General features: G+C 32.8%; 1 protein-coding gene across 1 annotated transcript in view; it reads right to left on the bottom strand.

Moving 5' to 3' along the window:
- Nucleotides 1-16,877, bottom strand: part of LOC106478188 — an 84,639-nt gene that overhangs the window by 44,407 nt on the left and 23,355 nt on the right. Inside the window, exon 5 of the mRNA XM_022381883.1 lies at nucleotides 10,131-10,358. Within this exon, the coding sequence (XP_022237591.1) occupies nucleotides 10,131-10,358 (228 nt within the window). The remainder of the gene's footprint in view (nucleotides 1-10,130; nucleotides 10,359-16,877) is intronic.

The following is a 16,877-nucleotide window of genomic DNA, read 5'->3' on the forward strand; positions in this document are numbered from 1 at the left end:
AAATTATACAAGAAATTATCAAACACGCAGATACGTAACAATATGTTAGGACAGCAAGATAGTAATGATTTTAGTCTACTAGTATATATATATCTTTTTCTGTAACTTTTAGTCTATCTTTTTCTCAGCGTCTGTAATAACTAAACTAAAATTACGATCTAGTGAATATTTTTAAACTCATATTATTGCAAAAATTATAATACTGAAACATACAGTGTACTATACGAGCAAGTTTTTTTTTTCTTTACAAATATATCAGAATTTATTTTTTATTTTATTTTATTTGTAGTTAAGCACAAAGCTACACAATGGGCTATCTGTGCTCTGATCACCACGGATATCGAAACTCGCCGACATACCGTTGTGCCACTGGGGGCATATATCAGAAAAAAGACATTTTTGGTATCAATGTTTTTAAGGTTGTCTACAATAAGTTCAGTAAGCTAAGATGAAGAATATTTTTTAATCGAACACTTACAGTAACATTTTCATTACAAGTACTAATAACTGAATGTATACACTATCGACTTATACAAACCCTACCATACAGCGGTACTAACTCCACATTGGGTAAAAACTACATCTTTGATTTTATGAATCACGATTAGCAACTTTAATACTAACGTCTTTAAACGTACTTCATAACTTTTTATTGATTCAAAGATAAGTTATTTTAGGCTGTAATCTTAATTAATGAATACACATTAAAGAAAGGGCATTTTTACTAATACCAAAAAAGATCGTTTAACTGATTCTCATCACTAGTTTTTCAAGAATTATACTAAAGTGATCAAATTATACTCCCTCCATCTTGACGAATTTAAAGATAGGTTTGAATATATTTTTTGTTCATTACATTTTAATGCTTTAAGTTTGACATATACATACATGAACAGTGGAAGTCATAAAAAATAATGGTAACTGAAATAAAATAAATGACATGCAAATAACACAGATTAGAATAAAAAGAGTTAAAAGCAAGCGTTTTATGTTATGAAACAATCGATTTACAAATATATATATGGTGCTGACGTTGAAGGCTGGAAGTAACATAACTAATTTAAGCATATCTAGGTCAACTTACAATAAATATTAAAAGCGTGTTTACAAGTTATTAATGTTTTACGTTGACAGCAATTACTAATTAGACCTTGCTGCGTGATTAAATTATAAACATAAGATTTCGACTGCAAGAGAGGTTGAAAATATCAAACAATTTGTATCATCAAATTTTAAATAGATTTCTTTATCAAAGGGTAAGTAAAGTAAGGTTGAAAACCATATAGCATTTTCTACATTCAAATATATGGTGTATTTGTAACCAAATAGCTATATGTGTAACATAATCAGTGATAATGAACGAAAACGATGACACTGACTAGAATATGGGCCTACTGATAATCATTTTTACGTATATGAGAAAGGTGCTGTAAGTTAGGTATATAGAATATTGTTTTAAATTATTTTATACGGTTACAAATGTAAATTTTCACATTTCAAATTAAACACAAACATTAATATGAACAAAAGTGTGCGTTAAAATGTCAAGGCAAAACGAAAACTAAAAACAAAAAAGATTATTTCGTGCTTTGTGACTGATTTAAGCAATACATCTATGGAAGATCAAAAATGTAACAGTATAAACTTACAAAATAAAACACGATATAACTGAATATCAAAACAAAAGCAGTGCGTAACACCACTTACCATGCAAAAAAAGATGATGAGCAGTATCCATAATCGTTTCTCATATCACTAAAACAACTAAAGAAAATGAATAAAAAAATAACTGAAAGCAAATTGACAACAGAAATACCCAAAAACTGAAAAACACATCTAATAAAAATATTATATATTGTATATATGTTTTATTTGATCAATAACGTTATAACAGAAATTGCTCAGTATTAATATATATATAATTCTGTTTAACTTAACTGAGAGATTATCATTCAGTTATGTTCATCCAACAGTAAATGATATCAAAGCTAAACAAAAGTATAACAGTAGGAATAACATAAAATAAATGATGTCAAAGTATTATATTTATTTCTTCACTTTCTTGTGGTATTTTAAGATAACCTTCATTTCAACATTAAAAAAATAACTTAGATGATAACCTCGTACATTAACTTGTGAAGATTCATTGCTATTACACGAGAAGCGATCATTAAAGATGATGATTAAAATATCATTTTGAATCCCCGAATCATCCATCACAGATGATGTTTGCAGGAAAAGACGGTGCTGAGCTTTCAACCGTCAACCGTTCAGATGTCTCCAATATTTTTCTCTTCTCGTTTCTTCCTGGTTATACGCTTCACACACGACAGCTTTGATCTATTAGTTTTTACATTAAATTATGATTTTAACAGTTCATACGTCATATTATGGGATGTACCAAACTTCCAAGAGTTCAAATGCAACATTATAAGTCTATTTTTTTTTACATCCGTTGCTTCCTCATTCACTCAACATCAATAAAAGGCAGAAAAAAACAACCAAAAAAAGAAAATTATATGCGCATTCATGGGTTAGGCCAATTACGTTTTATTGAATACTTTATCATCTTCAGTCAAAAACAATAATTAATTTGCAACCTAGGAAATTAAAACATGCAGTTTGTGAAAATACCTTAGAATCAAAGGTACAGTTGCATCATATAACGCAATATAAAAGATGTAACACTTACATAGCTACAAAATAAACGATAATAGAAAATGTAAAACGCCTGGCTAGCATCTGATTATAAGTAAAATTTAGCGAAATGACATTAATTAAAGGTTTAGTTTGTTTTTGTGTAGCCCTCCAGTTTACTGTTAAAACACCGAGGAAGGGGGGCAATAATAAAATTATGTGAAAAACTAGTTTTTTTTTTAAATTTGTGCAATATATACAGAGAGAGAAATACCCTCATGCTCAGCCTTGGATTTCATTTTATGAGTCATGTGATGATTCTCTGTACATGAAACATCTGTCTGATTGTTACTGTTACATCAAAAAACCTCAATTTACTTTGAAATCATCAGTATACTTACCTTATAAATATTTAGGTTTAATTTACAAATCTGTGTCAGGATATCAGAACACATCAAATCAGTTTAATATCAAAAAAGCATGTTTCTCACATAAGTTTTTCATATAATGTTTTATCACATTGGTTGCCCATTCTAATGCCAATAGCTCCAAAACTAATCAGCAGAGATAATGCATTATTTGTTAGAAGAATTTATGAGACTATGGGAAGGTGATTCTAATATGAAAAATAACTACTATCAGAGGTATTTATTGTGAAACGTACACAATGATGACAATATCAAATCAGCATTAGACATGTCAGGTTATTAAAAAGATTATCTATGAATCTCAGAACAGCTCTTGTAAAGCATTATTATAGCAATAGTAACAACACTGGTCAACAACAAGACTTATTAGTTACTGATAAAAAAAAATTACACATAGTATCAGCTGTTGATGTAACTGGTAATGTCCATTCTGCTGAAGTTGTGACAGAAGTCTAATAAACAGAAAATGTTAATAGCGAAAGAAATATTTCCAGTGAATGCTGCATTCAACTTCTAAGGGTCAAGATGCTAGAAGGTCATGTGTAAGATGCTGAGACCATACAAGTACAAAATGCATATCATCCCTGAATGGCTACCAGATGATGCACATGAAGGGCAAGATTTTACAATCTGATTCCTAGCTTTGGTGGGAATCAATGACACCAGACTAGAAAAACCTTACAGCCTCTTAAACATTCAACTGCAGTAACGTATTGTAGTTTCAGTCACTAACTGAATAGTTTTATTCAAGGCACTAACTAAAGCTATCTGATTTGTATATGCTATGTGATTTTTAAGGAAATACTAAAAGATGTGAAAAATAGCATTTTACGTCTATCTTTTGCTACCCATAAGTCACTGCCCAGTAAGCTTTTCATTCAATACCAGAACTCATCAGTTGTTATGGATGATGTGATACAAAAGTTTCTATGAAATACTGTTTTAATATTTTAAAAACAAATTAATGGCAGAGTTGTTTCTACATTCCCCTGAAATTTTTACACATGGACATATTAAGAGGAGTGTGGAAAAATATTTGTAGTTAACCTAATGTTTTGCAATATTTGTTAGGCCTGTTAGTTTTTCCATTATTTTGTTGGATTTTGACACTTTGACTGTAACATGCTCAAATATTCTATGTGACCACCAATCATGTCCACTAATGCTTGTATTTCTGAGGTAACATGATACCAAGCAGAATGATATTGTCTGATTTCCGAAGTTGCACTTGTTATATGCTATTGTTTATACCTGTCAAGATATCAGATGCATCATGATATACCAGCAACTTGGCTATGCGTATGAAAATGCCTGCAGTTAACTTGTTTTTTACAAAAATTTCAGCTCTTACTATTACCTTTCTGATGATTAATTAAAAAAAAATTAACTTTATATTACTTTTATTACATCTATTGTTTTATAGCAATAATGAAAAAAAAAAACAGATGCTTTGTTAGTATTTCTTTAGTGATAAAAGTAGAAACGTTGTACTTCCTATATCTCCATTATGCCTAAACAGTGGTTTTATGTGAGGTTTTAAGAAAGTTTTTAGAAACTACCCAGTCAATAATATACATATTTTTTCCTCTGCAGTCCACTTAAGCATTTGAATATGTCAGAAGTTGTAAAGATGAGTAATTAATTTTGGTATTTTTGTATCTGAAGTTGTATTTCTTACAACCAATTGCATAGTTAGTAGTTATTATAGGCTTGGAAGTGGGTGGGTTCATTTAACGAAAAATAAAATATTACATTTTTTTAAGTGAAAATGTTTCAAGCCTTGCATACTTTAACTGATAACCACATTCCCGCCTGGGTATTGTTGCTAAACAAAGAAACATATTTTTTATTTATTTAAAGTATTTTGTCTGAAACTGTTACATCAAAGAACAACAATATGAATTACAGATTTAGCAAAACATTTACCACAGAATACTGGCCACTTATTTTCTTGTTATAAGCTCCTGAGTATGACCATTATTATATAACTTTAACTGTAAGCACTATTGGCATTCAAAGATGATGCCAAAATATTCCATTTTAGGTTTTGAAACAATCTAGTTTTTAACTGAGTCTCTAGAGCAATATTTCCCAATTTTTAAATAAACCATATTACTTGATTAACTAAGAACTTATTACAGCTACTAACTGTGATGCAGAACATAATTATATTATGTTACAAAAAAAAGACAATAATACATCATTTTAAATTAAAAAAGCATAAGTTATGAAACATTCTTCATGTGATTATTCCAGATTTTTTTTCATTTTGACAATTGGAAAATAATTACTCTATCAAAAGAAAAACATTAACATAAGCAGAATGAAAGGAACTTAGTAGAGAAAATTGTAAAAGTATGAATAATTAGATCTAATATAATTTTTATAGTAATGTAGTGCAGTTTCAAGAATTACTAATAAAATAAGTTCAATTTCTAAGTAAGACATACATGCTACAAGTTTAAGGTTATCTGCTTTGTATACGTTATCTTATTTTGAAGTAAATATCATAAAAAGTATAAAGTATAACTGAATGAATGTTGTGATTTTTAAATACTGCACATAGTATACAAAATAGTGAGAAATGCATATACATTGAATAAACAAACAAATAAAATAATGATTCATATGTGATCCAAAATAATGTTATAATTTTCTTTTTATTAGGTATTTAGTTGTATAAAAGCTACTACATGTCTATGCATTATGTATAAAAAAGTTTGAGTTTCAAAATGAAAGTGGTTTGAGCACCTTTATGAAGGGTAGTCTTTAGAGAAATTCGAAAAAAGCAGGTCTATTAGAAAGGTTATTGTTGGAAAAAAAAAAGAAGCTTGTTAATAAATGTTTTTATTTTCTTCCAACAACTATATATGTTCCTTCATAAGTACTGGCCAAGCAATCGGTGGCAAAAGTGAGTTTTGGATTCAGTAATACAGAAAAGGTAAAAATTTAGAAAAATGAAAGTTAACATTTTACTTCACTGAAAATATTTCCAATAGATTCTTACCTTCTCTTTTCCTAACTTTACTGCCCTCTATATGCAAAAATATTTGCTCACCACTAGCCTTACTACTCTTACCTACCCTCACATGTGGCAGCTGCATGGTAACATGCAAATGACCATGTGACAACCATCCACCAATAGGAGTGTGACACAACTCCTAGCACAATTAACTCCCTCTATGTTGGTTAATCCAAGTTCATTTCAAGAATGAGCAACAGAAAAGGAAAAAACACTGAAAGTGGGGAAGGGTGGGAAATGTGAGTAGAGGTAAGAATCTATCAGAAATACATTTTCAGTGCTGGAAAATATTAACCTCCAATACAATATCTTACCTTTTCTCACAGAATAGCTAGAATCCCACACTGACCTGGTGGAGGGACAGGTGTAACAGTACCTAGATGAGCCCCTTCTTATGGACTACAAACAAGTGGGAAGAGAAACCTGTTCTATAGCACTCTTGTGAAGAAGGTCTAGAACAGGCTCAGAAAGACACTGGCTGGAAATTGGATCCCAAGGAGAGGGGAAGGATATGGGATGAGGGAACAGGGCAGAAGGAGAACTTAAACAAAGCACAAGCCCTTCAGAAAGAGCCTGCAGAACCCAAGAGTCAGTGGTGAAGGATTCCCAAGTGGTAGCAAAGTACAAATGCCTGGCCCAAATCAGACCTGTACCCACCACATAGTCACCGGGACTGCTGGGGGCATTGAAGCCATTGACAAACAAACCGATAGTTAATCTTGGAGACCCGTATAGCTGGCACTAGCGAAGGAGAGGAAGGAAGGGGACAAGACATGGGAAAAGGTTAAGAAGGAAGTTGAAACAAATGGGGCAAAAACAAAATGTAACATACCTGGTTTATCCAGGAAAGGAGAAAGAGATCTGGGTGCTTCCACTGGAGCTAAACATCAGTGTGTGTCATAAGAAGGGGGAGAAAACAGGCTGTTGAAATCTTCGTCCTCTTGTTCAAGTACCCCGGAACAAGGCATGAGAGGATAATCCTAAGGTGAATCAGGAGCCTGCATGAAGGTAGCAAACTCCCAGCAAACCAAGGCTATAAAATCTTCTGCAACAATTGTGGACCCAAAGCCACCATAGTTGAAGTAAGGTTAATTGTAGTAGGAACAGCAGTGGTAGTAGTTGTAACATGAAACTCAGAATTCATTTCAACAAATGGTGGAAGAAGAAAAGTCCAAACAGGAAGCTCCAAATAATCATGTATTAGAATAAAAGACAAGTGTAGCAAATGTAAAGAAAAACAAGGAACTGACTGAAAATTCTGTAGAGGAAAGTACTAACGAAAAACACTATGAGTGCCAATCAAGAAGTAAATTTGGACTGAGCTGCATAGAGGAGCATGTGCTGGTAACTTAGATTCTTTCAGGATTTCATTAGGCTGATTTATAGGCAAAAATATTTATATTTAAATTTCCACAAGTAATGTTTGCTGTAAAAACAGATAACTTGAAACAGCAATAAAGTAAATGACTTTCTATTATGAGACTGGTTCTTAAATTCATACATATGGTGAAAAATCAGAAGATATACTAATCATCAATATGTAGAAAACAGATATCAAGGATATGATCCAAGTAGTGCACTGATACTTGTACAAGAAAATTAGAAACATCCAATGACCTACTGTAATCTTTGGATGATCTAAGCATTAAAAATCATACAAGCTATATGCTAAATAACTTTCTGATAAACCTTGTTAAGAAAGTTTATATAGTTTCCTGAGATCATGACTCAGTATATCTCAGAACCATAACCTAGGTTTAAATGAGAATCCTTTCTGATATATATTTTTTTACTTTCAATAACCTAAAGTCTGTTAGAACTAAAATTTGGTATTTCATAGAACATACAAGGCAGCATATTTGTTATATTTCAGGCTGTATATTTTATAAAGACTTTCTTGAACATTCAGTAACTTAAATGTGTTTTTTATACATTTTTTGTATCTCCAAATATCCATGTCTGTCCTTCCAAACATTCCACTGTATTTTACAAATATATATGTGCATGTGTGTGAGTGTGGTTATGAACATACTTCATCAGTTTCACATATGAAATAAATACTCATAAAAATTAGGTTAAAGAAATATGCTTTAAAAATGACATGTTGTTATAAAAGTATATATAACTAACTTGCATATAAATAGTTATTTTTGTTGAAAGTAAGAGGATTAACTACATCTATATGTCAACAAGCATCTATGTTTTATTAAGTATTTACATCTTTACATATTTCATATTGTGAAAGTATGAGAGTTTATGGAACTATGTAAGACAAAATGTTTGAGCTTTCCAGAAGGTTACCCAAATTGTTTTCAAAAGAAACACACCTAATTTGAACAGTCTTGTTTGTTATTTAATCTCCCTGAATTAAGATCAACAGTTGGTAATAATCACCTGCTGATATATGTCCATCACTTATGAAATGGCTTTGTTTTTTCTAAATTTTCATTTCACTCTGACATTTCCTTGCTTCAATTATTCACAGAACCTTCTAAACATCAATCTGAAGAGGTTCAGATCCTTGTATTTATTCTGAGAAGGTTACAAATTTCTTAATTTCAGTTGTATAAAGTTAGAGAATTTGAGGTAACAATAATAAATACTGCAAGCCACTGAATCACAAAACCTTGATTAACATAGCTAACATGCAACACTTCCCTCACCAACCTTGATTAATGGTGGGAAAATGCAATGGTACTTTATGATCTCATCACTAACTAGAGGATGTCATGAGTGATGTCATCTCCTATAGCCCAAATTAACTATGTTACAGAAATAGCAAGTTTAACTTGAAGTTTAGATTTTGCCCTACGAGGTTATCTAAACTCTTTACAAGGAAACCTGAAAAGGAATCAGGATTATTTTAATCACATGAGTTAACATGTTGTTTTCTGGCAATTAGAGTTTGTCATCTGAAGTTATGAAGATTCATGACTTTGCTAAAATACATATGTAATATACTATGAAAGTTTCTATCTTGTTGACTGCAGTGAATATTACAGAACAGGTTATAAATTTAATATTTTAAACCATATTTGAAACCTCCTTTGAGACAGAGAGCTAGGTAATTTAATCAATATGATGGATTACCATTGAGCAGCAATTACATCAGTGTCATGTAAACTAATTGATTAACTGAAAATAATATTAACAAAAATGATCACGCCTAATTATAACTGCTTTTGATTATTACAATAATCAATTAATCAACATTATTATTAAATTGTTTGTCACACTCATAATCAATTAATCCAAATTAGGGTTTCAAATTATTACTATTTTTGATTATTCCAACTCTCTAAGTAATTGAAATATTGCTATAATGTTTTTTGCTGTTAAGCACAAAGCTACATAATGGGCTATCTGTAATTTGCCCAATTAAAGCCTTATAAATTGTTGTTTCATTTTACTTCAAGTTTGTTCAGCTTTGATAATTCTGAGGGTCTTGGGTTCAGTTCCTATTGGCAATAAACTTACAAACTAGCTTACCTTGTGTTTGTTATGACAAAATTACAAAGACTATCTGTCACTGTCACTAATTTTGAACTGCTGACAAGGCTGACAGCATCCACTTCCAACTCCAATTTTTTTGTTAATAGAAGGGAATGTGTACCATAGTTTGAAAAACGCCCTACTAACTAGAATATAATTGAATAATGGGCCTGGCAATTAATTAATTAATTTAAAAATACCACTGATTACCAAGTTATACTCTGCAATTACAAAATTTATAAGGTCTTGAACACTAGCTCTTCTATTTTGTACATTGTTTGACTTGTCATGGATATTCTTATGCATTTTATTGTGACACTGATGAATATTGGAAAGAAGCATTTAAACTTTCTTAATTTTCTGTAGAAAATATTAAATACTCATAGTGTTCAAGTAACAACACTGTTTAAGTTCAGTATTATAAGTATATTTAACAACAGGTTTACAACAGATTCACTAAAGATAATTATTTATAGATATACAAAAATAAATATAAACAAGAAAGAGCACAGGCAAAGTAATTTCTAAGAAATATTAATAAAATTACTCACTCTGCATTTGTGCTGAAGCCGAATTAACTGTTCTCTATCACAGTCTTTGTGTTTTCTGGTTTCTGCAAGGTTGTTTTCTTTAGTAGGAATAACTTTGTGAGGATGATGGTCCTTGTCTTTGGCAAGTTCTTGCATGTGCCAATCATGTTTTTTCTTCAGCATTCTGGCTTGTAGGACTTCACATCGCATAATGTCACAGAAATTGGCAAGACATACTGCATCTTCATGCTAAGTTATGCAAGTGAATGTTAATCACAGTACAAATCCAAAAAATACTGGTTATAATATACAATATCAACTTAATGAAGAGATGTATAGAAAAACTCAAATAGAAATATAATCATAAAACTTGAAACATGTTTTAGTGTGATTAAGATCAATGTGCAATAGTCTGACAGTGAGATAACTACACTTTCAAAAATTTGTACTTACAAAATTACTGAAACAGATCAATGAAAATTACTATATATCATCAGACTTAATTTGGCAAACTAGAAAGTTTAAAGTTCATAATGGAATGTCATAGTCAATTAAACTGACAAATTTAATCATAATTCAAAACTATATTTCTTAAATTGGTTGAAAATACTCATATTTACAGAACCCTCCATAAGCATCACTAAAAGTTTTCTAGAAAAAAACAACAACAATTATTTTCTATCAATCTCTTCTATTAGTCTATTTCTTCTTTTCAAGGAATTCAGACAATTCACTCTCAGATAATAAAATTGGATACTCAATGGATTCAATTCAACATTTATTAATCTTACCTAAGCTAATCATCTGTTTGAGTTTGACATGAAAGGTAAAGCAGTCAGAAATCAGACAAAAAATTAGAGAATTTGTTGAGACAAAGCAAGAAAGTCCCATTATTTATTTAAGTAGATTCAAAAAACAATAAATAATCTGAAATAAATTTCTATGGATCTTTAAAGATTGTTGCTAATTTCAAAGCCTGATAAACATTCATATTTTTAATATGTTTTTTGAGATAGTATTTGGTTGTATAATGATATGGTAATAAATTTTTAAATGCTATAACTTGATGGTGAGATCATTTGATAGTCTCAAATGCTTGTTGTTGCACCCACATTGTTACTGAAGATTTAACAATGCAAATCTATAATTATTACCTTGTGCATGTATCCGATACATAGATGAAACTCAGAAATTTGAAACATAGCATATACTTTGTTTAGTTGTTTTTCTTTTTCATTCAAAAGTGTTCAAGTGCTAAAGTAAAGGACACATTACCAACAGAGAACATACATGTGAAAAAACAAGCATATCATGATAGATAATATTTCAGCAACTTAGTATAAAATACCTACAAACTAGCAGCATACCAGAATAAAATCTAAACAGACACTGTATTTAGAATAGCATGAAAGACACACTTGTATGCATGCATTTGAAAAATGTGTTAAGCTGCAACAGTTTGAAGCTATGACCAAAGAAAAACATTTCGTTTGAAATATCAAATACTATTAGTTATCAAACCAACAAAAGGAGCCAAATAAATATTGTCAGTGATTTACTTTAATAACTTAGAATATTATTACTGTATTAAAAATCAATAAGATTACCACAATTTCTTTTAATCCGATCTAAACCAAAAACAAATCTACCTATTCCAAGCAGGATGAGAAAAGTGAAATTAGAAGTGTCATATGCATATAGTCTTTAGACACTTCACTAGTTTTAAAACATAATTACAAAATTTTTGAAATAAAATATATTTTTTAAAGAAATAACAAACCAATAAAAAGCAACAGAATTCATATCAGTAAATCAATTACAGAAATATAATTTAACAAAAGTTATGAAAATAAAATATATGAATACATACAAAAATCAAAAATACATCAAAATATCAAACAAATAGATTAAGTGACTTAATTTTAAACCATTATTTTTTCTCACTTGGCCATTACATATTTTTTTGGCCAGTGGAGATCATTATTTTATTAATGAGTCATGTGATGATTTATGTTACCACAACAGTATATCTGTTTTCACAGCTTATAAAACATCTATTTCTGTTTATTTTGCACTGTGACTTCTGAAAAGTTAGTATATTTGAGCAGGCTTACAACTTCTATTATATTTTCTTATTCCAATAGTTAAGCATGGTTTGTTTTAAACTTAGAATATGTGTAATACAATGAAATAATGTCAAAATGATTAAGTACTTTAATACTACACCTTTTTTATCCAACTTAGCTGTGATATTCTTTTTTGACTACTAGTCATCTTTAATGTTGTTCATAGATACTTGTATCATTTCATTAATGAGACCTCTGATGACTACCTCATATTTCAAAATAAATTTTAGTTTACTGAAGTATATATATATATGTATCTACATATTGATTGCTCAAACCATACTTACTACATTTATCAGTTCTTTTTTTGTAAGGTTAAATAAATAAACATTTATTCTAAAGTATTCACTTCCTTTAAAAAGACACAGTGAAGCCTTAGAGAATTAAGGTTTAACCAAAAGTCACAAACACACCATAAAAAAATTTTTCACAAAGTATCCATTAATTCATTAAATGCATAATAACCATGCTATTGAAATACGGTTGTGTGGATGCAGCTCTGTTTCTTAGTAATCAATTCTTCTGTGTAGTATGTCATTGGGTAGAAAACCATAAATACTAATCAATTGCATATTGTATACTACTGGGAGAAGCTGAAGATCTTAGCCTATTTAGACAGATAGAGAAAAAATAACACTTTACGAAACTGAAAGGCAGTTACTACACCATATGAAAAGTTGAACATCATTTTCAACCCAACAAAAATTCTAAATATTCTCCTAAAGTTTACACAATTAAGGATGCTTTATATATTTTGGTGTGGTAACTGAAAAGCTACTGATACATATATACTGAAAAAAAACTAAATGCCTTATAATGTACAAACCTTCAAACAACTATAAGTTAAGAAATCAACAAAACTAGACATGAACTGTTAACTGTTTAGTCGGGGCCTCTAAAAATATTTTCAGATCTAAGAGCCAGCCCAAAAACTCAGGAGCCAGGTGTGTCTAAACTAACTTCACTACTGTTTGTACCAGGGAATACGGGCTACGTATATATTTATTTACTTTCACAGCAACAAGTGCAAGCTAACGATCATGTGATATCAACAAACACTTGGTAGTATTCACTTCTGTTGACATATGAAAGAGTGAGAATGGGGCAGAGGAAGAGGGGGGGCCCAGACACCAATTGATAAAGCAGAGGAAATCAAGGTTTGACCAGCCAAAGAAGTGTTACCAACAGAACTAAACAAGGAGTGTCACAGATCAAAGCAAGGACACAAGGGAGAAAAGGGATAGGATAGGCATATAGAAAATGTGAGCCCAGTCCTGGCTGAGAGCATGAACTGCCAGGGCCAAAGAACGAGGAACTGGGGATACAAAAAGAGGAAGTTTGGTGTTGAGAGTGGCAAAGGCATTGATGATGGGCATGTTTAGCTGAGAGCAAACCCAGTGAAAAACCTGAGAGCGGAGAGACCACTCCATGTTTAGAACCTTGTCTGGCTGAGACAGGTGCTCTGCCACTAAATGCAGAGCTCTGGGCACATGACAAGCTTTGAGATGAGCCCAATGGGAATAAGCTTAAAATAGCAGGTCCAATGTGTGGAAGCAAAAAGTTCTGGAACAGGTATCCCCCCTGATGGATGATATAAGAAATTACTATGGAATTGTTGGAATGAATCATGACCAACCGATTCAAAAGAGAGAGGAAATGGGAAAATGACAGACAAGAATTTCAAGGACATTGATGTGCAGTAAATGTTCTCCTGTAACCCACTTCTTCAAAGTCATAAGGTCACTCTGAGATGCCGCCCCCCAACCCAACAGATAGGCACTTATGGAGAAATGGATATACTGTCAGGGAAAGGAAGGGGATGCCCAATGTGCTGTTGGCATGATTGAGCCACCTAGACAAATCCTCAAGAAAAGAAGAGAGGCACAGAATCAAGGAAGGTTCCACTGGTCCCACAATTTCAACTGGAAGAAGCACATGTGTGTGTGGCCTAAATGAATGAGTAGTTCAATAGAAGCTAGAGTTACAAAAAGTTTATATTTTCTTACTTTGTAAATGTATTTCTGACAGATACTTACCCCCTCTCACCCAAAGCTATCTTGAGCATGGTCTGTCCTCTTAGCATTGAAAGATATAAATTACTGTAATGAGTGCAATCATGAGGGTCATCATAACTAGCCCTCTGTCCACATCCATGTCATAATGAGCTATTGTAAGAAACAGGACATAGTACTGAATATAATGATATCAAGTCATAATATGGTGCCAGTAAATGAGCTTGACAAAAAAATGAAATAACAATACATAGGTAGGGCTTAAGGACTGTGAAATATATCTGAATAGGCCAGGTGTGGTTTGCCTGGGCAAAACACATCCAGGGGAAGTTTCTTAGATAGATAGGATTTGGCCAAGTGTGGTCCACCAAAGCAAAAACATCCAGGGAAGATCCTTGGGTTACATCAGATTATGCCAAGTGCAGTCCATCTGGGTAGATACATCCAGTGGAAGTGCTTTGCATAAGGTATATATATATCAACAAGCAAGGTCTGCTTGGGCAACACCCAGGGGGGAAGCACCTTGAATACATAAGATTAGGGAAAGTGCAGTCTGCCTGGGCAAAAAACATCCAGCATTTTGGATACTAAATATTATTTTACAGTTCATTGTTCAGTACTATAATGATTATAACAACTATAGTGCTCTTCTCACCGAGTGGGTACACATTAGCTAGAAAGTTTTAGAGGAAACCTCCATAGTCCACCACTTCAGTGATTGGGAACTGGAAGTAGTAAGGGCTCCTGTGCTCTACTAGAAACGAATGGGGGATACACATTGGAGAGTTCGGAGAAATGACACACCAGAGACACTGCACCAGGTGTCTGAAAGTCTCTCTTTTGAACAGCAGATAGCTCCCAACCGTAGGAATAACTGTATGGGCTGAGATTCTCATCTGCTTAACAATGAGGACCATCATTGACAGTCCTTTATAAATGAAATTGGTATCTTTTAGTAAGAAAAATACATATAGATACACATTCCACTGAACAAGCTGTTGGTGGTCTTACAGAAACATTCCATCTCAACAGTGAATATTATAGAATTAGTCATATCTAGTGCAAATATAATATGAAGCAAACCTGACCAGGCAACACCCACCACCAGGTGGGATAGTGAAATAATAAAATTATAATATGTTGACTTTCCTCAGTCAAAGGCAAACAGATATGTGTAGAATCACTACAGGAAGAAGATAATACCTGCCTGAGAAATAAACAGCCAGGTCGTGCAGGTAATGTGCAACAAATGTATTGGAAGTTTTCCACATTCCAGGCTGGTGAGCAGTTAAAAATATAGTTATATGACGAATTTGGTGCAAAGAAACATTGTACAGACAGTGACTTTCCATGGACAAGTCAGAGTATACCAGTCATATGAGTTGACAAACCCAACCAGTGAGTGCAATAGGGGACTGCTCATAGAACACAGAGGGAATCTTTGGAACAAATAGACAGGAATGATAACATGAAAGGAGGAAGTATAGGCCACATAATATCTCAGGCAACAAACCAGACAAAGAAGACTATCTGTAACTGTACGGGAGTACAAGTGGGAAATGGAAGGTAAGGAAATAGGAAAAAACACCAAATCACCTGGTGGGGCAGCATATGTCTAGGGACGGAAGGTCCAATCAAGACAGAGGATAACAGAAGAGGGATGGCAAATGATGTGGGAAACATCAATGGCATAAATATCAGTGACAATGACCTCAAGTAAGGAGGAGGAGGAAGAGGACTTAATGGAAAGATGGTACAAGGAACATGTAACAATGGGTTCAAATAGAAATTGGATAGGGCATGAAGGCCAAAATTGAGATCCAATATGACAAAACAAAGGGATGTAGAGGATGAACAAGACAAAAGGAATAAAAAAGAAGAGAAATAACAGGGAAGGAAAAAGCTTTCTGGAAACAGGAGAATCAGGTGTTCAACAGGGCAATCATATAACTAGAAACAGTTGACATGGACAAACCCTCATCAAACAACCAGGCAAAGTACTGAGAAAGATGAGGTACCAAAGGACTGGAGGGGTGGAAGCCATGGAGAAGAGACCAAGGTCAGAAGGTAGACCACCACCTCTGGTACACAGACAAGGAGGAAAGTCGAATGGAATGGTTAAGAAAAGACACTATGTGAGTCCTTGAGCTGAGGCAAGAGACCGGAGAAAAACCATGCATGAAGATCGAGTTTGGTGACATCAGAATGAGCTATGTCCAATCTCAGTTGTCAGAGGAGAGACTGTGACAGATGTAAGGGCAGGGGATGTTGCTTCAGTAAAGGCCAGGGCATAAAGAACCACATCTGAGCAGGCCAATATGGAGCAATAAGCAAGACACAACAAGGAATGATCTGGATAAGGGAAAAGACTCTGGAGAGAAGTCTGATCAGAGGGTAAGCATATAGGTGAAGATACCTCCAACCCTGATTGAATGCATCTACTCTTCTGGCATTCCAGTGAGTGGCAACTATATCTATATGCAGTGTTCCCAGTTGAAAACACAAACACTGAAATACCTGTGGAAGAAGGGACCAATCTGTGAGGAGAACCTGACTGGGTCGAGATAAGCAATCAGCCACAAGATTCATAATGCCACGAACATGACATATCAAGATAACCACGTAGTGGT

This window comes from Limulus polyphemus, unplaced genomic scaffold, assembly GCF_000517525.1.
Source record: "Limulus polyphemus unplaced genomic scaffold, Limulus_polyphemus-2.1.2 Scaffold9, whole genome shotgun sequence".
NCBI lineage: Eukaryota > Metazoa > Arthropoda > Merostomata > Xiphosura > Limulidae > Limulus > Limulus polyphemus.